At 45.8% G+C, this 27,652-nt stretch overlaps 1 protein-coding gene across 4 annotated transcripts in view; it reads left to right on the top strand.

Moving 5' to 3' along the window:
• The window catches only part of LOC115174734 (protein enabled homolog), a 146,661-nt gene that overhangs the window by 47,294 nt on the left and 71,715 nt on the right, over positions 1–27,652 (top strand). For all 4 annotated transcript variants that reach the window (XM_029733551.1, XM_029733550.1, XM_029733549.1 and 1 more), the window contains exons 2-3: positions 15,432–15,597; positions 25,381–25,558. In XM_029733551.1, the coding sequence (XP_029589411.1) occupies positions 15,432–15,597; positions 25,381–25,558 (344 nt within the window). The remainder of the gene's footprint in view (positions 1–15,431; positions 15,598–25,380; positions 25,559–27,652) is intronic.

Raw genomic sequence — 27,652 nt, 5'->3', positions numbered from 1 at the left:
CTAGCCACCCTTTAAATACCTGATGAGGTTGGCGTGTTCACAAACACAGTGTTGCTGCTGTCACTCACACAGAAGCTAGCAGTGTGTTCACAAGGCTGGAGCCTCCGGAGGGTTGAGGCTGCACGCAAACTAAGTTTCTCCTCAAACACATTCTGTATGACGTGTTTTTCTTTCAGTTGCCATGTCATTGCAAAACAATCTCATTCCGTTTATGTGGAACCTGTTTGGTTTGTTTCTCTGCTTTATGATTGAGTTATGATCCTTCACACCTGGTGAGTGCAGAGGGAGTACACATGGTGCAGTTTTGGTATGACAACACTGTATTACAATGTCTCGCCCACACCTCTCTCTACTAGAACCTCTTGCAGTTAGAACCCCAGAAAGACCTCAAATACAATTTTATTTGTCGCATGCGCCGAATACAACAGTCTGTTAAAACAGACTTTTTGCTTGCTGTTTTGAGGTGAAGGAAACATTACTTTGAGAAGATCCACAGCTCATTAGTGGTGGTGCGTTAAGCCAATCAGAAATACTATCAGATCCCCAAATGTGCACATTTCTATACCTACATTTGTGTTCAGGCCAGGCAGCCTATAGACCTACTTCTATGCATGCACGTCGTTACTCAACATGAACAGGAGCGCTCCAAACAAAGACTCAGTTGACAACTCGTAAATGTAATGAAATATAACCAAACTTGTTTCTCACAAGTGTAGACTGGAAAATTCTCAAAAGACTGGAAAAATAATATTGAATGCATTAAAAATAAATTACCATAACCAAAGTAACAAACATTGTATATTACAAATGATAGGAATTAATGGTACATGTGCTACTGGTGATGTACAGTATGTAAGCTGTTGTCAAGGAAGTGAGTTTGTGTTTATACATGATATACTGCCCACCTACCGTTAACCAATCATGTCAATGCGGAACTATATGGAGCCCTCCACATTGTTACAGAATTTGGGAGGCACATGGCGCTGCAGTACTGAGCTCAATTTGGCCTCTGTAGGCTCCACAATTGTCACACCCTCCACATGGAGCCTCAGACCACCTTTTCGGATAAAGCATTTATTGGCTTTTAGTCCTCCTCAATGGATTAGTTCACTGAGATGGGCGCAAGTGTGTGCGTGCGTGTGTGTACATACACAATGCATTCGGGAAAGTATTCATACTCGACTTTTTCCCCATTTTTGTTACATTACAGCCTTATTCTAAAATGGATGAAGGAAAATCCTCATCAATCTACACACAATACCCCCTAATGAAAAAGCGAAAACAGTTACAAATATATATTTACATAATTATTCAGACCTTTTGCCATTTGAGTTGAAATTGAGCTCAGGTGCATCCTGTTTCCATTGATCATCCTTGATGTTTCTACAACTTGATTAGAGTCCACCTGTGGTCAATTCGATTGATTGGACATGATTTGGAAAGTCACACACCAGTCTATATAAGGTCCCACAGTTAACAGTGCATTTCAGTGCAGGAGTGGTTTCAGGACAAGTCTCAATGTCCTTGAGTGGCCCAGCCAGAGCCTGGACTTGAAGCTGATCAAACATCTCTGGAGAGACCTGAAAATAGCTGTGCAGCGGCGATCTCCATCCAACCTGCCAGAGCCTAAGAGGATCTGCAGAGAAGAATGGGAGAAACTCCCCAAATAGTTGTGCCAAGCTTGTAGCGTCATACTCAAGAAGACTCGAGGCTGTAATCGCTGCCAAAGGTGCTTCAACAAAGTCCTGTGTGAAGGGTCTGAATACTTAAGTAAATGTGATATTTTAATTTTGTATTTTAAATATATTAACAAAAATGTCTAAACCTGATTTTGCTTTGTCATTGTGGGGTATTGTGTAGATTTAATACATTTTAGAATAAGGCTGTAAAGTAACAAAATGTGGAAAAGGTCAAGGGGTCTGAATACTTGGCGTGCGTGGTACCGACACCTACTCATTCCAGGGTTTCCACCACCCCTACCTTGTCACAACACAACTGATTGTCTCAAATGCATTAAGAAGGAAAGAAATTCCACTATTTAACTTTTAAGAAGGCACACCAATTAATTTAAATGTATTCCAGGTGACTACCTCATGAAGCTGGTTGAGACAATGCCAAGAGTGTGTAATGCTGTCATCAAGGCAAAGGGTGGCTATTTGAAGAATCTCAAATCTAAAATATTTTTAGATTTTCTGGGGGATATTACGTGATTCCATATGTGTTATTTCATAGTGTTGATGTCTTCACTATTATTCTACAATGTAGAAAATAGTAAAAATAAAGAAATCCTTTTATGAGTAGGTGTTGTAATACCTTTTGACTGGTAGTATTCGTGTGTGTGTGTGTGTGTATGTGTGTGTTACTGCTTGACTAAATCAATCTTTGTTGACTGGTTGACTAATTGAGGTCAGCCCTAAAAGTGTGAGTGGCATCAATATGCATGTGTGTTGCAGTGTCAGTGTAGGTGAGTGTGCGTAGATCTAGTGCAAATAGTCAAGGTAGCCATTTGATTAACTGCAGTCTTATGTCTTGGGGGTAGAAGCTGTTCAGGAGCCTTTTGGTCCCAGAGTTGGCGCTCCAGTACCGCTTGCCGTGCGGTAGCAGAGAGAACGGTCTATGACTTCAGTGGCTGAAGTCTCTCATTTTTAGGGCTTTAAACCGATGTGAATGGGGGCGTGCTCTGCCCTCCTAATCCGGTAGCCCACGATCGGCACCTTTTTTGTCTCGCTGACGTTGAGGGGGAGGTTGTTGTCCTGGCACCACACTGCAGGTCTCTGACCTCCTCCCTATAGGTTGTCTCATTGTCGTCGGTGATGAGGCCTACCACTTCCGTGTCGTTGGCAAACTGGTGTTAAAGTCGTGGGTGAACAGATCTGCTCAGAGTTTATTCTGCCACTCCCCAGGGGTTCTTTCTGGAGTTGGTTACCATGGTACTGTCAAAGGTCAGAACAATTACAGCCAATCAGAGGCAGCTACCTGTTGCTCACACCAGTGAAGGACCCAGTAATCTAGTGGTCCCATGGGGAATGACTTGGGATGGTCTGTGTTCTTCACAACTGCTACCACAGTACAAGATTAAGAAAGGTTTTTCCCTGGAAAGGTACATTTTTTTTTTTTCAATATGACTAGCTTACTTGGACCTTACTCAATGTCACTTGAGTCCTGTGTTGAAAGTGTTGATCATGAATGTACCAGTTAACACGCTTGCTCCGATGAACGAGAGCTGGTACTGACCCTTGTCATCTGACCTGAAGATTGCAGCACACGTACTGAAAATATCACGCGTTCAGACTGTGGCTTCACAGAAGGTTATAAAGTTGTGTCCCATTTCCACTTATCTCCTGAAAGCAAACGAAGGCCCCCTGTTTTCCAGTTGAGCTACATTTCACATTTGAATTGCGCTTTGTGATTGCCTCTACTGCGTGAGCCCCAGTGTGAAGAGCTCACCAAGTCATCATTATGAATGTATTAATGGTCAGTCAGTCGCCTCCCAACTGTCCCTTTTTAGAGTGTTCCAGTCTGTGTGCCAGCGGCTGAGGGCAGGCCTCCCCTGCCTCGTAAATACAGCCCATATAGTTTAGCCTCAGCCAGCTCAGAGATGTCACCTCAGCAGCTGGTCCGCCTGAATGTTTTTACAGTGATGCCTCACATTGTCCTGCCTATCAAGCAGCATGAATGAACATTGTCTCTCTCGCTCTCTCCCTGTCTCTTCACCCCCCCCCCCCTTCGTTCTCGCTGTCTATCCCACCAAATCTGCTTGTGTTATGCACGACTTATGGCAGTGAGAGGTGTGTATTTTTAAGCTGTTGGTCTGCTCCCTCTGTGTTATACAAGAGGTTGGTTGGGGGTGAGGAGTGGGCTCCCTCTGTGTTATACTAGGGTTGGTTGGGGGTGAGAAGTGGGCTCCCTCTGTGTTATACTAGGTCTGGTTGGGGGTGAGGAGTGGGCTCCCTTTGTGTTATACTAGGTCTGGTTGGGGGTGAGGAGTGGGCTCCCTCTGTGTTATACTAGGTCTGGTTGGGGGTGAGGAGTGGGCTCCCTCTGTGTTATACTAGGTCTGGTTGGGGGTGAGGAGTGGGCTCCCTCTGTGTTATACTAGGGTTGGTTGGGGGTGAGGAGTGGGCTCCCTCTGTGTTATACTAGGGTTGGTTGGTGGTGAGGAGTGGGCTCCCTCTGTGTTATACTAGGGTTGGTTGGGGGTGAGGAGTGGGCTCCCTCTGTGTTATACTAGGGTTGGTTGGGGGTGAGAAGTGGGCTCCCTCTGTGTTATACTAGGTCTGGTTGGGGGTGAGGAGTGGGCTCCCTTTGTGTTATACTAGGTCTGGTTGGGGGTGAGGAGTGGGCTCCCTCTGTGTTATACTAGGTCTGGTTGGGGGTGAGGAGTGGGCTCCCTCTGTGTTATACTAGGTCTGGTTGGGGGTGAGGAGTGGGCTCCCTCTGTGTTATACTAGGGTTGGTTGGGGGTGAGGAGTGGGCTCCCTCTGTGTTATACTAGGGTTGGTTGGTGGTGAGGAGTGGGCTCCCTCTGTGTTATACTAGGGTTGGTTGGTGGTGAGGAGTGGGCTCCCTCTGTGTTATACTAGGGTTGGTTGGTGGTGAGGAGTGGGCTCCCTCTGTGTTATACTAGGGTTGGTTGGGGGTGAGGAGTGGGCTCCCTCTGTGTTATACTAGGGTTGGTTGGGGGTGAGGAGTGGGCTCCCTCTGTGTTATACTAGGGTTGGTTGGTGGTGAGGAGTGGGCTCCCTCTGTGTTATACTAGGGTTGGTTGGTGGTGAGGAGTGGGCTCCCTCTGTGTTATACTAGGGTTGGTTGGTGGTGAGGAGTGGGCTCTCTCTGTATGGCTGGCGTCAGTGCGGAGGTAAGAGGTGAGGTAGGGTGTTGAGGTGTTGGCGGTACGTGTGGCAGGCCCAGGAAAACAGCTGCTGGTGATCGACTGTGTGTGAGGAGGATAATCAGACTGCAGGATGTAATGACTGAGTACAACAGTTGTGATCTTACGTTCTCACTCCCTCCCCACCCGTGGACATGCATACAAGCAGAGTCTCTCACACACACACACACACACACACACACACACACACACACACACACACACACACACACACACACACACACACCAAGGCAATAGGTCAATCCCTCTTATCTGATGCTCTCCAAGCCTGTGTGTGACTGTGTGAAATAGTGAGAGCGATGAATGGTTTAGTCTGGCTGTCTCGCTCTTTCCCAGCTACGCGGAAGCAGCCAGGGATCCAAATCAAAACCCACCCACCTACACAGTGTTGCTAAGGCGATGGCTGTAGTTTGGAGAAAATTTGTGAAACGCCAATGAAGGATTGTGTGAGGGAGGGGGCTCACTGCACATTTCCACAACATGCCCCCCTACAACCAGTCTTCCTTGTTACTATTTCACATGTTGAGATTGAGGGGCGTGCAGTGAAAGGTCTGAGGGAGATATCATGGGAATGAAAAGGAATCCATTTTCTGCACTCTTTCCACTGAGAATCTTCCTTCTGCGCTGTGTCATGCTGTGGAAGGGGTTGAGAGCGACACACACACACACACACACACACACACACACACACACACACACACACACACACACACACACACACACACATACACACACACACACACACACACACACACACACACACACACACACACACACACACACACACACACACACACACACACACACACACACCTTGTCTTTTAGGGACATCAGTACAACTGTCAGCTGTTTAAGAGAACAGCTTGAACTTGGAAACGACTGACTGTATTGTTCAGTGTTCATGTAGTGCCGCTCCTGACAATCAAGGCCTTCTCTTTGGATCTCTATTACATGATTTCATCTGCTCAGAAAAATGTAGTGTGTTCATGGCATTTCATTCTTACACTGGTATTTACAGTGCATTCAAGGATAACAAGACCACAAAGTGTTCCAATGCTTCTGCTAGAAACCATCCTGGCTACAGAGCGCTGTGTTATCTAGCCAACTCTTATAACGATCTGCCTCTGACTGTTGTCATGCCAGACATGTTTGCCAAAGCTATACAGATGGTCCAGACTATCACCAAACCATCTATGAGTTATATGAATTCCTTATTGATGACATACAGATGTAGGATCTTAATTTGAGCCGGTTTGCTACAGTAGGAAAATAATCCTGCAGCAACAGGAAAAGTGGATTTATAATTAATGGACATTTTTGTAGGGGTTGATATATTTTTCGTAATGAAAAATCAAGTCTCAGATACACTACACGTTCTCGTGCAACAGGCTGATCAAATGAAGATCTTACGTCTGTGATCAGTCGGGTGTCTTTTTAAATTGAATACAAGCTGAAGAGGAGGTTGAGGTCTTTCAGTGATTAGCATACTAGCGTTAGCCTGATTAGCCTGCTAGCGTTAGCCTTGATACTGGACCTCCATGCATTTCTCAGCAGGGGTCTGGTGGTCACAGTCCAACACCTCTAACTACACTGGGCCTCTAGCAGTCTGAACAACAGCAGGCTTCTGGCACCACCAGCAGTGAGTTTACAGCAGTGACATTTCTCACGCCTCCCCTTCTGCTCTTCTACCATAGCTGAGAGGAATCCACAGTATTATTTCTGTCTGCTATAGGTCTGTAGCCCTATGGAGCTGTGGAGAAAGTGTTAAAACGTAGGAGTGTTTTAAACTACCTCTGTGAGCTGTTTGCTGAGCAAATGAAAGCATATCACGTTTTGTGCTCTAAAGGAAGAATTCTAGGAACAGAACAGTCCACTCTCTGGTCACATGTTGAGTTTTAAGGGTAACGTTGCATCCTATCTCTAGCCAGCAGTACTCTGGTGTCAGGCTAGCCCTGAGATTCTGCTCCTCATGCACTGTGTGAGGGACACGACAAGCCAGTAGCCACCTGAGTAGGGACCAGGTTCTGGCTGAGTAGGGACCAGGTTCTGGTTTCCAGGCAGTGGAGGCTAGTACTGGTATGTTCACTCTGCTGCACGGGAGGCCCATGTGGGTAAGTGTGCTGTGCTGCTGCACTATTCAGCTGTGTGTGTGTGTGTCAGCCAATGGTGGATCAAAGTGTTCTAGGCTAGCCCCAGTGTGTGTGTCTGTCCCTTAGGAGTCTTCACTCTGGCTCTACAGGACTCTCGGTCCAGTCGAAGTCTTGAACCATAACCTTGACCCACACCAGTCCCTCAACACACTTTATAGACCACTGCCTGTGGACCTCCCATCCATCCCCTCCCCTAATGCCTTCCAGATGGACTGGAAGCCTTCTTTTTGTTCCCCTCACTGACATGTGGTTACGTGTAATCACGTCAGGCAGAATGCTCAACTGACAAATCAATATTGCTTTGGTTGACTGTGGAGAGATCCATCTGGTATTTTTCATTAGCCACTCGCCAGGTAAATGAGCCCTCGTTACATTTACATATCAGTAATTTAGCAGACGCCTTCATTGGAGGTGGGTTCTGTCACAGTGACTGACATTCCAGTTTTTTGTTTTCCATTTTCGAACAAACAATGAGTGGTTTTAGTACTACTATATCCTTCTCATCCCCTGTACATTTCCAGTAGCATGGTATTTTGACTGCTTAACTGACTGGTTCTAGTTAGCAGTTGGCGGCTAATCGAGTTGTACAGCCTTCCTGTGTCCATACCTGGATGCCTCTTCGCCCTTGCTAGCTCTGTCTGCATTGGGCAGCAAAGATCTGCCCCAGTGTTGAGTGTCCTGTGGATGCTGCACTTGTGGGCGCCTGTCTCCCGTCACTGCTCCACGAGCAGCAACCCTGCCCTCTTCCCTGGCCCCTGGCCCTCTCATCCAGCTACACAGAGCAGACACACTCTCTGGCCATGGAAAAACAAAACAAACAAGTTCTATCTAGATCTACACAGAGGCTCAGAACATGAGTTGTGGGGAAAAAAACATTGTCCTTCGTGTTTCTTTTGTCATACTTTGTTTTGTTTAGATTTACAGGGTTCGTCCTCGGATTTAGTTTGGAGTATAGAGCATAGTTCAGCCGCTTGTTAAAGCAAACATGGCATTAAAACTGCGGACTGATTCTTAGGCCAACATTCCTGTTTGTTTGGCCCTAACCACTGCATGCGAGTACACCATTTAAGGCTCAGGGTTGCTCTGCTCGCTCTGTGGCAATCAGAAACAACACAACCATCGACCGAGGCCTCCCTGTGGTGTAGCGCCTACAGGGAGCAGAGGAAGTGGTGGAGGGAAGTGCTGTCGGTCTGCCCCAGGGAAGACTGACTGACGAGTCTGAAGGAAATCCAGAAACTCTTCTCTGCAGTTTATTTGTTAGACTTGGACAGCCCAACAAACCTCCGCATGGGGTCTGTTCATTCGACTGTGACGAAAATGATGATTTGGACCCGTTTACACACCTAAATAATGGAGTGTTCCTTCCAAATGAATTTGCATTCCTGTTCTTAGCAGTAAGAAACAGAGCGGTAATATCTTGCCATGTGTTCTTTGGTAGGGATATAGAAGGCAGGCGCTGTATTGCGTAAGCAGGCAGGCAGGTCTAGCTAGTCCCTGGAGTACTTTTCTGACGTCACCACCGCTCGCTTGCTCTCCCTCATCTCTCACATCCAGGCCCTTTGATGTTATATTTTGGTATAGAGACATTAACATTAATGAAGGGAAAGAAGGTAAACGCTCTCCTATTTGTGTTCCAATTCCACCTAGCTCAAACGTTACAGCTGTGTGTGTGTGTGTGTGTACTGTGTTTGTGTTTTACTATAGAGTTCACACTATATGACCCCTTCTGATATGTCTCTAAGGGGGTGGAGTGGTGGTACTCAGGAGTACTGTACCCTGTCCTTCAGAGAGGCTGAACAGAGCCCATGCAGAGCCAGCTGTGTAGGTGTACTGAGAGCATACGGAGAGGGCCTAATGGGGAGATAAGGAGACTCTGAATGGAATCAGGACTATAATGAGAGGGTGTGTGTGTCTGTCTGGGTCTACTTAACAAAGCATTAAGGCCAGACTTGAAATACTACAATCTGCAACGAGAGAGAAGCCAGTGTCCTTAGCTTTGTTTTCCTACATTCCTCACTACACATCTATTAGGCAGGACTCCACATCAACCTTCACTGGGAAGCTAGCTACTTACAGTACCTTCAATGTTTTGCTTTGTCAATTCTTCTGATTTCCCTTAGCTTCAGTGATGCGAAGAGCCTTTCTGGGTCAGTGTGTGTGTTATGACAACAGTAAGCTGTGGTACACACACATTACTCAACCGTTATGTGTTTGGTGGTCAGCCAATACCATTGCTTAGGTGACTGTGCAGATTTGAATAAAGAAAGTGAAGGGGTAATGAACTGATGTTTATGGGGAAGGGCAGCCCTGCCACCACCAATGCCCTCACTGATGTTTATGGGGAAGGGCAGCCCTGCCACCACCAATGCCCTCACTGATCTTTATGGGGAAGGGCAGCCCTGCCACCACCAACGCCCTCACTGATGTTTATGGGGAAGGGCAGCCCTGCCACCACCAATGCCCTCACTGATGTTTATGGGGAAGGGCAGCCCTGCCACCACCAATGCCCTCACTGATGTTTATGGGGAAGGGCAGCCCTGCCACCACCAACGCCCTCACTGATGTTTATGGGGAAGGGCAGCCCTGCCACCACCAATGCCCTCACTGATGTTTATGGGGAAGGGCAGCCCTGCCACCACCAATGCCCTCACTGATGTTTATGGTGAAGGGCAGCCCTGCCACCACCAATGCCCTCACTGATGTTTATGGGGAAGGGCAGCCCTGCCACCACCAATGCCCTCACTGATGTTTATGGGGAAGGGCAGCCCTGCCACCACCAATGCCCTCACTGATGTTTATGGGGAAGGGCAGCCCTGCCACCACCAATGCCCTCACTGATGTTTATGGGGAAGGGCAGCCCTGCCACCACCAACGCCCTCACTGATGTTTATGGGGAAGGGCAGCCCTGCCACCACCAATGCCCTCACTGATGTTTATGGGGAAGGGCAGCCCTGCCACCACCAATGCCCTCACTGATGTTTATGGGGAAGGGCAGCCCTGCCACCACCAATGCCCTCACTGATGTTTATGGGGAAGGGCAGCCCTGCCACCACCAATGCCCTCACTGATGTTTATGGTGAAGGGCAGCCCTGCCACCACCAATGCCCTCACTGATGTTTATGGGGAAGGGCAGCCCTGCCACCACCAATGCCCTCACTGATGTTTATGGGGAAGGGCAGCCCTGCCACCACCAATGCCCTCACTGATGTTTATGGGGAAGGGCAGCCCTGCCACCACCAATGCCACGTTGTTACCTCAATCCCACTGAGTGGGCTGTGTGGCTCCACTAACACATGTTCCCCTGCCCTGGACACTTAGTCTGGGGTTGGATTCCTCTGGGTTTCAGTTGCCTGTGGTTGGAAAGTGGTGGCGGATCAGCTACCAAAGGCCTGCGTTATGTTTCAGATTCTCTCTGGTGGTTTAGACTAGAGCACTATACTGTACTTCATGACTCGTCTCCTTCATGACTCGTCTCCTTCATGACTCGTCTCCTTCATGACTCGTCTCCTTCATGACTCGTCTGATACAAGGAAACCAGTGGGAATGTGAAACTAGGAGCTTTGTTATAGAATGTATTTGAATACGGAGTAGAGCAGTAGTCTGTGAATAAATTACAGCTCACTCCATTTCCATTGTTCTTCTCCATTCATTAGCATTGGATATTATGCCGTAGTTCATGGTCCACATATAACTGTTTTTGACCACATCCTTTCCTATTCCGCGTCATCTCTTTATCTAAGCAGTAGGATTGACTGTTGCACAATACTTCCATTCTGTGTTATGCAGTGTTTCCTTTCTACCGAGGACTGTGGGGTTTATTGCTGTTGTGTGTGTGTGTGTGTGTGTGTGTGTGTGTGTGTGTGTGTGTGTGTGTGTGTGTGTTTACACTGGGAAGCTTACTGTGTCTACTGAGATACGTGGGTTCAAGTCTCTTGGAAAGTTATTAGCACTCTTTCACTATAGACAGACTATAGCAGGCAGGCAGATATAGAACTGTCCCCTATAGACAGACTATAGCAGGCAGGCAGATATAGAACTGTCCCCTATAGACAGACTATAGCAGGCAGGCAGATATAGAACTGTCACTATAGACAGACTATAGCTGGCAGGCAGATATAGAACTGTCACCTATAGACAGACTATAGCAGGCAGGCAGATATAGAACTGTCACTATAGACAGACTATAGCAGGCAGATATAGAACTGTCACCTATAGACAGACTATAGCAGGCAGGCAGATATAGAACTGTCACTAGACAGACAGACTATAGCAGGCAGGCAGATATAGAACTGTCACTATAGACAGGCTATAGCAGGCAGGCAGATATAGAACTGTCTCTGCCTGGCTAAAGCAATTCAGTTCTAAAGATAGTCACAGTAGCTAATGGAACGCAAAAATGGAATGATGATTTTCTCTGAAAGTGGATAGATCACCTTCCAGCTACGCCACAATACTGTTCAGATTTTGAAATATTTTAGTGGTTTTTAAGAGTAACTTGTGCGTAGACTCTAGTACTGTGTTATTGACAAAGCAATTTGCTGTTCCAATTACCTTCTAATGTACAGCCAGTAAGCATAGCAGTTATTATGGCTGAACGGTGCCTACCCTGTTCTCATGGGTCATTATATCAAAGATGGAGTGAGGCTTGTCTGTGAGCATGAGGTTGCTTATTGGTTGTTTTCCTTTGTCGAGAGGCTGGTGACCTTCATGGCTCTGTCTGTTTGGCTGGGCTTAGTTTATTTTTAGTTCTGTATGCTGATGGGTGCTGAGAGTGAGGTGTGGGTTGAGTGAGATGAGGACGTTACTGCTGAGTAAGAGGCCCTCCCCTGTTCCTCCCTTCCAAAGCATCCACTTCCCACATCAAGTCTGGGAGCTCCCCTCCTCCCTTTAGGCCTAGGGCCTGTCAGTGTTTAGCCAGCCTTGCAGTTCTGTTCTTATCTTGTTTTCTCCCTTTTGAGGCTTTAGTGGAATTGCTCTCGGTCTCTCGGCCAGCGCCGGTCTGACTAGAGATCAATAATCATTGTTCCACCCGTTGGTTTCCTCAGTCGTGTAAAGGCCACGACAACGCTTCTTCCCCCTCCATGAGGCTGAAAACATTTGTCATGGGCATTCAGATCCTCAAAGTTCTACAGCTGCACCATTGAGCATCTTGACTGGCTGCATCACCGCTTGGTATGTCAATTGCTCGGCATCTGACCGCAAGGCACTACAGAGGGTAGCACATACGGCCCAGTACATCACTGGGGCCGAGCTAGCTGCCATCCAGGTAGGACTGAGCGATTATAGCCAAAATATCATATCACAGTATTTGACGGTATTTTATGTTTTTTTTATATTTTGAAGTTTGCTTTATGAGTAGTGCGTGACCCTAGGGTGGCAACACATATATTCTAAGTGATTTCAATGGGTCTTAAGCCATTCTGATTTGTTTTATACAGTTCAATTGAACCCCCTCAAGAATTCAGCATTTTCTTAAATTTCTGCATATCCTGCACTCATTTGAGGTCATTTCGACACTGCCACATAGGGCAGCATGATATGGGCAAACAATGTAGGCCTTATGTTCAACCAAATATTGCGATTTAGAGCAAAACACTTGGGTGAACTGTTGGAATCATGGAAATATAACGATTATTCTAATTCTGTAGAATATAATAGTGGGCACTTTGAATACAGTCTAGTTTGACATGACATCGAATAAAAATACCAGGGAGGGGTTATTGTGACAGGTTAGGAACTGAAAGTGTTGTGTTTCCTAGGGGACACTACAATCTTTGGCTACATTGAATGTTTTCTCTTAGCTACTTCACGTAGCTAACATATTCGTGCTTCTCATATTCGTCATTGATTCTGAAGATACTGTTAAACAATATGCTGATTCCGGTCTACACCATCACTGTTATTATCAGGCTGTATAGCTAATTACGTTAGCTCTGACTCAGTAAATGTATTAGCTAGCGAGCCAGCTAACTAGCGATTAGCATTAGCTGCTATCAAGATTTAGGCCCAACTTGCTAAGAAAATACAAACTATCTGTTTGCAGATGTAACAAACACTAACTAATAGTGTAATTATAGGATGCTAGTGGATTTATATTAAGAAGCGAAGTGAAAACTACATTGCTGCATGTGCTGCATTGACCATACAGACTGAAAGCAAGTGTCTCGTGGTCGAGGAACAACATTCGCTCCTTGAGTGACGGGCGGTGATAGGTCTATGTGGAAAGCGACATGGTGAGAAAGGGAGTGTAGAGAGATGACTCAAGTAGCAATGTAAACTATATAATTGGACACTACATACAGGGTATAACATTTTACTATCCAAACATTCAAATGATGTTATAGAAGGTAAAGTAAAAACCCGAACCGGTCCCGGCATCAATACCGGTATATCGTAAAATATGGTATACCGGCCACCCCTACATCCAGGACCTCTATACCTGGAGGTGTCAGTGGAAGGTCCTAAACATTTTCAATGACTTCAGCCACCCAAGACTTGTCTCTGCTACCGTACGGCAAACGGTACCAGAGTGCCAAGTCTGGGACCAAAAGGCTCCTAAACAACTCCTACCCCCAATCCATAAGACTGCTGAACTGTTAATCAAATGGCTATTTGTTTTGACCCCATTATTGCACTGGCTCTATGTGCACTCACTGGACTCTACACACATACAAACCACACTGACGCTACACACACACACACTTTCACACACGCTGTTACTATTCTGTTTATTATCTAATTACATGTACATATTACCTCATCTACCTCGTACCCTTGCACATTGACTTGGAACCGTTACTCCTTGTATATAGTCTTGCTATTGTTATTTTATTGTGTTACCATTTCTTAATTTTTTTATTTGTGAATTTTCTTTTTAACTCTACGTTGTTGGGAAAGAGCTCGCAAGTAAGCATTTCATGGTAAAGTCTACACCTGTTTTATTCGGCGCATGTGACCAATACGATTAGATTGATTTGAAACAACCGCCAGATGAAATGGAGTCTGATTTATCAAGCAGAGCTGTGGAGAAGAGAGATGTTTCAAGTCTCTTTCAAATAAGAAAGTGGAAAAGGCGGGCGTTTCCCCTGCATGGTTTGTTGTTGTTGAACAACACTGCCTTCTCCCCTGCTGACACTCACATGGTGAGAGTTTGTATGGGGAGGTTCTCTCTCTCTCTCTCTCTCTCTCTCTCTCTCCCTCTCCTCTCACTGTCCCCTGGCTCTCTTCTGCTCTCCTGTACCTTCTCCCCCTGGCTTTCTCTCATCATTCTCTTACTTTTTCCCTCCTTTCTCTTTTCCTCTTCTCACATTCTGCTCCTCTGTCTCCTCCCGTTGGAGTAGTTGCTATGGAGTGGGAGGGAGGGTGAAGCACGTTGGTGAATCATTCACTCTGCTGCCTGGCAGGGCCTTGGCCTACTTGTTTTGTCCCGCTAGTCGGTAACAGTTGTCAGGGATCACCCAACACAACTGTCATTGGACAAGTCTCAAATGACACCCACTACTATAGCCTATACAGTGAGTGTAAGGACACCTTCCTAATTTTTTGTTGCACCCCCCATGTTGTCTCCAATGCTTCCCACAGTTGTGAAATTGTCTGGATGTCCTTTGGGTGGTAGACTATTCTTGATAAACACGGGAAACTGTTGAGCGTGTGAAACTCAGCAGTGTTGGGGTTTGACACAAACCGGTGCGCCTGGCACCTACTACCATACCCTGTTCAAAGGCACTTAAATATTTTCTTTCCCATTCATCCTCTGAATGGCACACACACACAATCCATGTCTCAATTGTTTCGAGGCTTACAAATCCTTTAAGCCTTCATCTATGCTGATTTTGAAGTGGATTTAACAAGTGACATCAATAAGGGATCATAGCTTTCAGTCTGCCATAGAAATACCAGGTGTCCTTAATGTTTTTTACACTCGGTGTGTAGTGCATTCGTTTGAACAGAGCCCTGTGTGGTGAGATGGGCCTGTCAGTTCTCACTATGGACAGACAGGAGTGTGGTGGGTGAATGTTAAATACTAGACCTAGACTATATGGTTTTCCCTCTGCAGGTGGACGGCCTATCATGTATATTCACACTCACTCACCCTGATATATCTTTATGGATATTTGACTCCCCCCTTAGACGCTTCTCCTTTTAATCATGTCCAATGTCATTACATAAACGACTTCTCCAATACCATTTCCCGCCCAGACAGCCACTCTATCACTTCCTGACTTTCAGGAGACCAAAAATGTCACTGGGATGGCCAGGCTTGATTAACTCTGATCATCTGGAAGGGTAGTTCATTCTTACTGCTCTGCTTAAGGTGGAAACCACTGTCCCCCTGTGTACTGCTGCTTGTTAATGTGTCTCTTGCTCTCTTTCTCTCCTTCTCTCTGCAGTGAACAGAGTATCTGTCAGGCGCGGGCCGCTGTCATGGTGTATGACGATGCCAATAAGAAATGGGTTCCAGCCGGTGGCTCCACGGGCTTCAGCAGAGTGCACATATACCACCACACGGGCAACAACGCCTTCCGCGTGGTGGGACGCAAAATACAGGACCACCAGGTAAAGCCCATGGTTAGCTATAGAGTCAACAGAGGGGGGCAACAATGTAGCTCCATGCCAGAGAGGAAACGTAAGTCTCCTGTATTCCTCTCCACTGACACTGACTTACTGTCTTAGTCCATACGATATGATCGGCCAGACAGCCAGTGATACACATCTGTATTTAATGAAGGGAATATTTTAGTGGAACATTAGAGGATGGCCTGTTCTCAGGAAAAATAGAAGACCTATTTCGAGAAACACAACACCAGGTGCTGCTGAATCGTTTCCACGGCACCAGACTACACCGCTCTGATTGGCGGATAAGTGTCTGGGCTGATTGTTGTCTGTTTTGTAGCCCTCTGTGTGTGTTCCTAGTGTACCCACTACAGATGACCTCGGCCCGAAACCGGCTCCTGGGTTTTTAGCAGAATTCCCCCCCCCCCCCCCTCAATTCAGTTATGTCAGCAGGAACTGACAAACTCTGTTATTCTCATTACAAACAAACTGGTTAGCGAGCTACCTCTCTGCAACCCTATCTCTTTCCCCTGAAAATTGATCCCATGAAATAGACTTGAAGGAAGCCATGATGGACTGTTTTCAGCTTCAAGAGTGAATAGTTTTTAGTTTTTGAACTGAGGTTTATTATCCTGCCATGGTTGGGACTGAACAGATGGTTAGCTTGGTCTGACTTGATCCCGCATTTGTCCTAAAAGAGTTTACGCTACCTGTCTGGGAGTAACTCCCTCAGTGCATCAGACTGTTGTGATTTAGTTGATTTCACTGTAATGGTGTTTGTCAGTGGATATACTTTCACACCGTCGAGTGCTGTTCCTTTGTTGATGGAGGATCACTATAGGATCCCAGGGCCTCATTGGTATGCAGGAAGAGTGTTTGTGTCGAGGGCTGAGTGCAGTACTAGTGTAGTCCACTGAGGTATTGTGTACATCCAGGGATGGGCAACTGATGCAACATGTAATCATTTCAAAGATCATGTAAGGAAATCAGTCAATTTAAATAAATTCATGAGGCCCTAATCTATGGATTTCATAAGACTGCGAATACAGATATGTATCTGTTGGTCACTGGTACCTTAAAAACAAAAAGTGGTGGCGTGGATCAGAACCAGTCAGTATTTGCCTCATGCAGCGTAACACATCTCCTTTGCATAGAGTTGATCAGGCTGTTGGTTGTGGCCTGTGGAGTGTTGTCCCACTCCTCTCCAATGGCTGTGCGAAGTTGCTGGATATTGGCGGGGACTGGAACACGCTGTCATACATGTCGATCCAGAGCATCCCAAACATGCTCAATGGGTGACATATCTGGTGACTATGCAGGTCATGAAATAACTTGGAGATGTTCAGCTTCCATGCATTGTGTACAGATCCTTGCTACATTATTATTCTGAAACATGAGGGGCCTCAGGATCCCTTCACGGTGTCTCTGTGCATTAAAATTGCCATCGATAAAATACAATTGTCTTCATTGTCCGTAGCTTATGCCTGCCCATATCATAACCCCACAGCCACCATGGAGCACTCTGTTCACAACGTTGACATCAGTAAACCGCTTTCCCACATGATGCCATACACATGGTCTGTGGTTGTGAGGCCGGTTGGCCGTACTGCCAAATTCTCTAAAATGACGTTTGAGGCAGCTTATGGTAGAGAAATGAACATTCAGTTCTCTGGCAACAGCTCTGGTAGACATTCCTGAAGCAACATGCCAATTGTATGCTCCCTCAACCTCATCTGTGGCATTGTGTTGTGTGACAAAATTGCACATTTTAGTGGCCTTTTCTTGTTCACAACAGAAGGTGCACCTGTGTAATGATCATGCTGTTTAATCAGCTTCATGATATGCCACACCTGTCAGGTGTATAGAATATCTTGGCAATGGCAAAATGCTCACTAACAGGGATGTAAACAAATTTGTGCACAACATTTGAGAGAAATAAGCTTTTTGCGCGAATGGAACATTTCTGGGATCTTTTATTTCAGCTTATGAAACATGGAACCAACACTTTACATGTTGCATTTATGTTTTTGTTCAGTGTGTGTTTTTTTTAGGAACTGAGTCGGTCTCAATTTACTATTGCGTGAATAGTAGAATACACAAGGTGCAATTTAAAAATGTGGTTGTGCGTCAGCAGTTTTTCTTATGTCAGTCAATTAGCAAGTCTGCACAAAGAAAATATATATTGCTAAATTACTTTATCGTGGTCGAATTACCGGCTGGGGGGCCCCATTTAGATTTTTGTTAGTCACCGTCACTCACACATATGTCATATAAACAAATGCAAACATTTCTCTGCCGTATCGTTAAATGTGTAGAATTGTAGGAAATAAGCTGTTAAACAGCTCATTTTCCTCTCCACCCCATAGTAAAATTAGTATAATTGCACGAAATTAACTCCAAAACGTACAAAAAATGATCAAGAGGGGGGCCACAAAAATGGAATGGATGTTTTGATCACAAACCTGCGAGCCACTGTGCCCCTCATGAGTTCAGATTTTTCTGTGGCCCCCACCCCCATCAAAGTTGGCTGTCTCCGATCCAGAGGCACAGAGGAGAGGACAGGGCCTTTTGCTGCAGTGGTAGATCCTGTTACATACTGTAGCGGTTTCAGGAGAGGCCCATGGGGAGAGGGAGGGAGGGAGGGAGGGAGAGCGGGAGGGAGGAGTGGAGGACTGGTCAGACGATTGGAGGGAGGTAGGCACTGCAGTTCCAGATAAAGTATGCTTATCATTATCATGTCAGTTGGCTGGTTACAAACTCTAAAAGTGTATTTTAGTTCTAAGTCTAGTATCCCTCTTTATTGGAATGGTCAACTCTCCCAGAAGCTTAATAGTTAAACTTACTGGACTCAGTTGACAGGCTTTTATTTTCTCTGACGTGTTTTTGGTGAGTACCATGCAGCCAGTGATTCAGACAGAGAGGTGTGGTATTGGGGGGGGGGGTCAGACATAAGCACACAGGCCACAGTGGCTTCCTGATTCACAGAGTTTCCTACCATAATAAGGTTGAATAAATCCAGGAGGTTTGGACTCTCAGCGCAGTGCCTCGCTCCCCTCAGAGAACTAATTCCACGGAGGCCAGTTAAAGACGTTACTGATGCAGGGGGTGTCAATGACCGATTGAGTGCAATCCTACTGTTTCACTAATATTTTTGTTTTTTTCTTTAAAGACTTTATGAAAAACCACTGTTCTATTTGTTCCCCCTGAAGCAATAAGCCCTGAACTAGTTCCTTCCCCCTATTCACCTTATGAAGGTCTTGTTTCTGGAATGCCTGACCTCGGTCCTCCTGTCTACTAGGATACTTGCTGTAGAGCAGAGGTATTTAACGCAGTGGAAAAGCCTCTATGATATTGGTTTCATTTTACACATGCAATAAAGAGCTTCTGTCACTCCCTCACTCACTAGTTCTTAAAGTTGATTGCCTTGACATTTTGTCCTTACATTTGATGTATATTGTGTATTCTAGAAACACACTTCAGTTTCTAAATACTGATCCAGTAGTCTCCCGCCTGTGATGACGAAGGTTTTCATAGTACAGTCTCCAGTGTAGCGAGGTCTTGCTGTTGTCTCCACAGCTGCTGAGCATTGCAGAATCCATACCCTCAAGGCCCTGCCATGTCTTGTGATGGATGTGCACAGCAGACAGACCCCAGGAGTGTGTGTGAAGACACTGCGCGCGTGGGACCGTGTGTGTGAACAGCGTCATGGGAGGCCGTTTACCCAGTGACGCTGTGTATGACGAGGAGATGTGACCAATCCATCCAACACACAGGATTCGGTGGAAGCGGTGCCGGTCGCCATGTGCTTTATCAGCAATCCCAGAACCTTCTCTGTCTTCTCCCTGACATCTCCCGTCCTGTGGGCCTGTCCTTTAATCCTGCTGCTGTTCATGTCAACACGATGAAAAAAAAATCCCTTCTCACAAAGACGCCATCACTGGAGACGCATAACGTGCAGACACGACGTGTATATACTGCTTACACACCACCCACACCAGCCAGGCTCCATTCACATCTCCATCTGAACCTGAGGATGCATCTTTCACATGTAGGAGGAACTGGGTTCACATGAGAATTAGACACAGTTTAAGTCCATGTTGACAGTGGCGGCACCCTGTTCTGCGTCTGTCGCAGCTAACTGGTTACATTGTAGTAGCCCAAGGACTAGATAAGATATTCGCGAAGCATTTGTATGACTTTCATAAGAGCTTGGTCGTTATGTACCGTCTAAGGATAACTAGGCCCGGGACGATAAATGTTTATTGAACCTTTATTTAACTAGTCAGTTGAGAACAAATTCTTATTTACAATGACGGCCTACCACGGTCAAACCGTAACCCGGACAACGCTGGGCCAATTGTGCGCCAGATACCAGTATCACAATATTTTTCTGTTGGTAAAAATGAAAGAAAATAAAACCGAAGACGACAACTCTTTTGTCCTTTAAAAACCTTCTGTATGTAAAATATTGTATGCTATAGCTTGGAAAATAAATACATGTGAGTCTGGATAACAACATAATGAAGTTTGTTTCCAACATTAGGTCTGTTTTCCTCAATAAGTTTTGTTTCCTTGCCACAATACTAACGAGTATCACAATATTGGTATCATCCTGGCCCTAAATTTAACCCAAACCCAAGAGTTAACCCAACTGCATGATGTGGAAATTGGACCGGCAATAGGATTTATGTTGTCACAAATGTTGTTGTATTCATACTCTGCTTTAGTAAGTCAATAAGTTGATAATAGAGGGACATGTTTCTATATTGCTTCAGAACTCGGTCAGACTTCATACGCTGACAGACTTGAATCTTCATAATCCTGTAGCGTATTAATTAGGCTCTTTGATGGATTTCTGAGTTCTCATAATGAGCAGAGAAGTTCAAATGTACACACACTCTGTGATTAGTATTGATGTGATTATTGACTTCTATCTCAAATATGAGACAGGATAAATGCAACATGCTTCAAGATTTAATGGCTCTTATTATTATCCAACTGGGACTGCTTCCTGTCTGCTTCTGTTTAGTGGAGGGAATCGGTAAGAGAAAGACTATCTGTCTGGTTGTGGCGTTGGCCCCTCAGAGAACCTTTCTATTTGAAGAATGCAATATGAACCCGAAAAACATGACCAAGTATCAGCACATTAAGTTTATCCTTCAATTGCAGCATCTATAGGCTACTTTTCCCTTTGCAATGACTCTTTTTCAATTGGTGACAACCGCAGTAAAATCTATAGCTAGGCCTTGAATGCCTCTCCAAGCCTGACTCGTTTAAAGTCTAATAGGGGTCCAGAGTGATTCCTGGCCAGGATTCACTACAGCTGATTTCTGATAGGGGCTAGTTTAACTGTTTGTATGCTGTGTTTCTCTGGCTGGAGTCACACTGACACCCGTTTCATTTTCTCTGCTCTTCTGTGTGCCTCAGTGTGCTCATCAACAATAAATTATAGAACAGATTATATAAATCTCTGGCCTGACTGCCTAGAGGGAAAAAAAGTGAGAAACCATCACATCTTCACTTTCAAGAGCCAAAGGAATGTTCTAATTCAATTATAGATTTTTGAAATGAACTTGGTGCGGATATTCTAGGTATTTCTTTCCCTACGGCTTTTCGCTAACCTTAGCATTCTAGAAGTGAAGAAGTACCTTGAAGTGAAGAACTGCCTCAAGCTGTGAATGATTGCTTGTGAGCTGAACGCAGCTCATTCGATACCCTCCATTTGTTTATGAAAGGTGTGCTAATGTTTCTCTGACCTGAAGACTATAGACACAGGGTTGCTCCTTAGTCCTATGTCAAAGCTGTTAAATAACCACATTTATCATTCAAGGTCACTTATACTTTACTGTAGTAAGTGTGGTGATAGTCAATGTTCCCTCCCAAAAAATCTGCTGAGCGCGAACTTGAATGTTGTGAAAATTCTGTGTAACTTCCGGCGCACGTTTACTGTGAACACTGAGGCTGTACCCACTTCGCAGGTAGCCTAGTGGTTAGAGCATTGGGCCAGTAACCAAAAGGTTACTGGATCGAATCCCCGAGCAAGGCAGTTAACCCACTGTTCCCCGGGCGCCCGAGACATGGATGTCGATTTAAGGCAGCCCCCCACACCTCTCTGATTCAGAGGGGTTGGGTTAAATGCGGAAGACACATTTCAGTTGAAGGCATTCAGTTGTACAACTGACTAGGTACCCCCCTACAGTTTTAACAGTGGCCAAGTAGGCTACTGTGGCTATTTGACTGTAATGTAGGGCTACCAGAGTGGCCTACCATCAAAAACAATGGAGAAAACGCATCCCATAACATTTTAACATGGAAATAGCTGTTCTATCATTCAGCCTACAATAGTAGCCAATGTGTGGTGTTCAATGCCTACATTCCATGAGACAAAAAAACATGCAGGGCTTGACATGGAGCTGTTTATCCACTTGTCCTTCAGACAAGGTGACTGAAAATGTTTGAGGCAAGAAACCACTTTACAAAATAAAATTAATTACTATTCCCATTCTCTGCCTATTGGCTACTTAGCTTATTCAAGATCGTCTGAAAATACAACACTTTCCCTTTAAGACATAAAAAGCTCTTTAGCTGACTCACTGTTCAAAGATGGCTAGAGATACACACATTTTGTGCTCTCATTGGAAGAAACCGCTCTCCCATTGTTGACTAGAAATGAGTTATAACTGGGCCAATAACTGACTACCAAAGAATATGAACGTGGCTACATGCAGCTCTCACTTTGATCTCAAAACAAGCACATTTACTCCCGACCGTTCATACTGTAGACTAAACTCAGTTCAGTTCAAAGTGATACAGCAATGGCTGTTTGTGTATATAGGCCTACTTCAGCTCTGATTGGTTATGGCGCTCCGGTCTGTGTAGAGTACGGGCCTGAGTCTGTCAATGCAATTGAATCCTACTCCAATGCGCTCTGCCTACAAGAAAATCTCTTGCACAGTTAGTTTTGCATACTAAATCTTGCCTAGTTTGTTTTTGTTTCGGTATATTATACTGAAAGTGGCTAATATTGTGTTGATTCGAACACAATTCCGGCAGCAGAGCAAAACGTTGAGTGTTAACTAATGGGGGGAAACTGTAGCGGGCTCATTTTTCTTCTGCACGGCAGTCTGAGGGGAGCTGCGCGCATTCACACAGCTCTGAGGGAACATTGGTAGTAGACTGACTGAGGTTGTATTAGCTGTAATGTATGACTCTTATGAACTCTAAAAACATGCATTTCCTTACCTGTAATCACAATACACTTGTTTTGAGCAACACAAATAGTCAATCAAATGTATTTATAAAGCCCTTCTTACATCAGCTGTAAGAAACCCAGCCTAAAACCCCAAACAGCAAGCAATGCAGGTGTAGAAGCACGATGGCTAGGAAAAACTCCCTAGAAAGGCCAGAACCTAGGGAGAAACCTAGAGAGGAACCAGGCTGAGGGGTGGCCAGTCCTCTTCTGGCTGTGCTGGGTGGAGATTATAACAGAACATAGCCAAGATGTTCATAGATGACCAGCAGGGTTAAATAATAATAATCAGTGGTTGTCAAGGGTGCAACAGGTCAGCGTAAATGTCAGTTGGCTTTTCATAGCCGATCATTGAGAGTATCTCTACCGCTCCTGCTGTCTCTAGAGAGTTGAAAACAGCAGGTCTGGGACAGGTAGCACGTCCGGTGAACAGGTCAGGGTTCCATAGCTGCAGGCAGAACAGTTTAAACTGGAGCAACAGCACGGCCAGGTAGACTGGGGAGAGCAAATAGTCATCAGGCCAGGTAGTCCTGAGGCATGGTCCTAGGGCTCAGGTCCCCCGAGAGACAGAAAAAGAGAGCATTCTTAAATTCACACAGGACACCGGATAAGACAGGAGAAATACTCCAGATATAACAGACTGACCCTAGCCCCCCGACACACAAACTACTGCAGCATAAGTACTGGAGGCTGAGACAGGAGGGGTCGGGAGACACTGTGGCCCTGTCCGATGATACCCCCGGACAGGGCCAAACAGGCAGGATATAACCCCACCCACTTTGCCAAAGCATAGCCCCCACACCACTAGAGGAATTTCTTCAACCACCAATTTACCATCCTGAGACAAGGCCGAGTATAGCCCAGAAAGATCTCCACCACGGCACAACCTAAGTAGTCCTCGCAGTACTTCAGAATAGCTATCCAAACCATCTCACTCTCTCTCCCTATCCTTCTCGCTAGAAGTGCACCATAGTCCCTGTGCCAAGAAAGCAAAGGTAAGCTGCCTAAATGACTACTGCCCTGTAGCACTCATGAAAGTAGCCATGAAGTGCTTTGAAAGGCTGGTCATGGCTCACATCAACACCATCCCGGAAACCCTAGATACACTCCAATTCGTATACCGCCCCAACAGATCCACAGATAACGCAATCGCAATCACACTGCCCTTTCCTACATGGACAAAAGGAACACCTATGTGAAAATGCTGTTCATTGACCACAGGTCAGCATTCAACACCATAGTGCCCTCAAAGCTCATCACTAAGCTAAGGACATTGGGACTAAACACCTCCCCTGCAACTGGATCCTGGACTTCCTGACGGGCCACCCCCAGCTGGTAAGGGAAGGCAACCCTTACCTGCCATGCTGATCCTCAACACTGGGGCCCCTCAGGGATGCATGCTTAGTCCCCTCCTGTACTCCCTGTTCACCCACAACTACATGGCTAAACACGACTCCAACACCATTAAGTTTGCTGACAACTCAACGGTGGTAGGCCGGATCACCGACAACGATGAGACAGCCTATAGGGAGGAGGTCGGCGATCTGGCAGTGTGGTGCCAGGACAACAACTTCTCCCTCAACGTGAGCAAGACAAAGGAGCTGATCGTGAACTACAGGAAAAGGTGGGCCGAACACACACCCGGTAACATCGACAGGGCTGTAGTGGAGTGGGTTGAGAGTTTCAAGTTCCATGGTGTTCACATCACCAACAAACTGTCATGGTTAAAACACACCAAGAAAGTTGTGAAGAGGGCACAACAATGCCTTTTCCCCCTCAGGAGACTGAAAAGATTTGGCATGGGCCCCCAGATCCACAAAAAGTTCTACAGCTGCACCATCGAGAGTATCTTGACCGGTTGCATCACTGCCTGGTATGGAAACTGCTCGGCATCCAACCGTAAGCTGCTACAGACTGGAGTGAGTACGTCCCAGTACATCACTGGGGCTAAGCTTCCTGCCATCCAGGACCTATATACTAGGCGGTGTCAGAGGAAGGCCCAAAAAATTGTCAGACTCCAGTCACCCAAGTCATAGACTGTTCTCTCTGCTACCAAGTCTACGTCCAAAAGGCTCCTTATTAACAGGTTCTACCCCCAAGCAATAAGACTGCTGAATAATTCATCGTGTCCACCCGGACTATTTGCACTGACACGGCCTCTTTTTGTTTTTACACTGCTGCTACTCGCTGTCTATTATCTATGATTAGTCACTTTACCCCTAACTACATGTACAAATGACCTTGACTAACCGGTACCCCGTGTTCATAGCCTCGTTATTTTATTGTTGCTTTTTATTACATTTTTTACTTTCGTTTATTTCGTAAATATTTTCTTAACCAACAATAGAGTTAAGGGCTTGTAAGTAAGCATTTCACGCTAAGGTCTACCTACACCTGTTGTATTCGACATGTGACAAATACAATTTGATTTGATAATTGTTTTGAGCATCACAAGTAGTCCTCTAAGGAATTGAAATTGGCTATCAAAACCATCTCAAAAACCATCCCTCTCTCTCCCCCTTTCTATCCTTGTCCAGGTGGTAATAAACTGTGCCATTCCCAAGGGGCTCAAGTACAACCAGGCCACACAGACCTTCCACCAGTGGCGCGATGCCAGGCAGGTCTACGGACTCAACTTTGGCAGCAAGGAGGATGCCAACGTATTCGCCAGTGCCATGATGCATGCCCTGGAGGTGCTCAACTCTCAGGACACAGGTGAGGGTGAGCTCTGCTGACCGACGGGAAGAATATCTGCTGTAATGACCTGAGATATCCAGCTCTCTTTGGTGTTTTGACAAATGAGAGGTGTTCTTGCCTGTTGCCGTCCTGTGGCCACACCCATTGCAAGTAGTCGTCGTGAGAGGTGTCCTGGATGTTTAGTGGGCAAGGATGCACAACTCTTGGCTGGTGTAGAAGCTGGGCAAGGGTTAGCCTTGGAGTGCTGTACTCAGACACACTGGTTAACGTGACTAGGTATTGGTGGATTTAAGCAGGACCCAAGAGGTAGAGCGAAACCCTCTATAAATGTCATCACAGTTGAGCGTCACATTAAAACTACAGTATTTGACCAGACATTTGCCCAAGGCACTTTAAAAATATATTTTTGTGTTTACAGTCCACACAGATGACTCATCAATGTTTTGCCTCACTTTGCAGAATTTTTTGCTTCACTAAGCTGAATATGGTCGGGTGAGGGGGGGGATAAAAATACAAAGAAATGATTTGCGTCTAATTCTTTTTGATCCGCTGTTTATATTGGTTTGGCAGAATGACTCTCTTGTCCTCAGAGTGAGGTCAAATGTTTACTGAGGACCTGCTCTCGTAAAATTGGATGCAGTTAGACGTTCTGATGTGTGTCTTGGGAGGTTGTGTGTGTGTGTTTGGGGAAGTCTGGTTCTGGAGCAGGGGCCTAGTGAGGGGCTCAATCAAGGCCCTGTTCCTGACCACCTCCCTCTGTGGCTGCAACAACTTGTGACTAGGCCCTCAGGGGTTCCACATAACAGCAGTCACACTGAGCCTAGTATCTCTCACCGGGCTGTTTAAGCCTTTTAGTCAAACTGTTTACTTATTGCTAACAAATGATGCATTGTTTTCAGTGGTGGCCATTTCTGTTTTCCAGATATGATTAATCAGAGGAAAGGCTAGCAAGCGGCTGGCCTGGCAGTGTTCTGGGGGGGATAGCTACAATGTATCTGTATTCTCTCCAAGCAGCAGTCTGCTGAGCCTAGCCCACAGAGTTACCTCAGATAGGGTGGCCTTGGAACAGACTGTGATTATGCTGGTTGCCGGCGCTGCCTTAGCTTAATTTGTTGACGGATGCGATGAGCCACTGCGTCTAATGTGAATAGCTTTCCTGTAATCTCCACCACCACGCCTGAGTAATATACACACTGTATCTCTGGTGATATTTCCTCAATGAGGGCTGGCTGCCTGGGCCAGAGAGAGGTGTGTTTGGTTGTTGGTAATATGATTGCAGAGCGGATCATCAGTCATTTTGAGAGATCCGACGGTTGTTGTTTTTCAACGCACACTGCACCCAATCTCTTCTCTGAGGTGAAAGTTACTGTTTTATAGTCTCCTTGCCACTGGAATAAGACTGACTGAAGCTATTTAACCAAGTCTGTATGAATGAATCCAGGTTTCAAAGCAAATACACTTTTATTTGTCACATTTGTCAATGTGCAGAGGTACGAGATAATTGAGGTAGCTATATACTGTACATAGAGGTAGGGGTAAAGTGACTAGGCAACGGCATAGATGGACTGTAGCAGCGGCGTGGGCGTATGTAGTGTGTGTGCATAGTCAGTGGAAGAGTTAGTGCAAAAAAGGGTCAATGCAGGTAGCTATTTGATTAGCTATTTAGCATTCTTGTTTAGATGTCTTATGGCTTGTGTGTAGAAGCTGTTCAGGGTACTTTTGGTTCCAGACTTGGTGCGTTGGTACCACTTGCCATGCTGTAGCAGAGTGAAGTCTGTGGCTGGAGTATTTGAAACCGCCTGGTATAGAGGTCCTGGATGGCTGCGAGCTTTGTGGTGGGGGGACTAAGCGCGAGGGGACTAAGCGCGCACCTCTGAGGGGCCTCCGTGTTGAGGGTCTGTGTGACGGATGTGTTGCCTAGAGTTAACAATAACCACCTTGAGGCGGCCCATTAGGAAGTTCAGGATCCAGTTACAGAGGGAGGTGTTCAGTCCCAAGGACCTTAGCTTAGTGATGAGCTTTGAAGGCACTATGGTGTGTAACGCGGAGTTGTCAATGAACAGCATTCTCATGTAGGTGTTCCTCTTGTTCCAGAGGGAAAGGGCACTGTGG

Source organism: Salmo trutta, chromosome 35 (assembly GCF_901001165.1).
Source record: "Salmo trutta chromosome 35, fSalTru1.1, whole genome shotgun sequence".
Taxonomy (NCBI): Eukaryota; Metazoa; Chordata; class Actinopteri; order Salmoniformes; family Salmonidae; genus Salmo; species Salmo trutta.
This window is presented reverse-complemented; position numbering and strand designations above follow the sequence as displayed.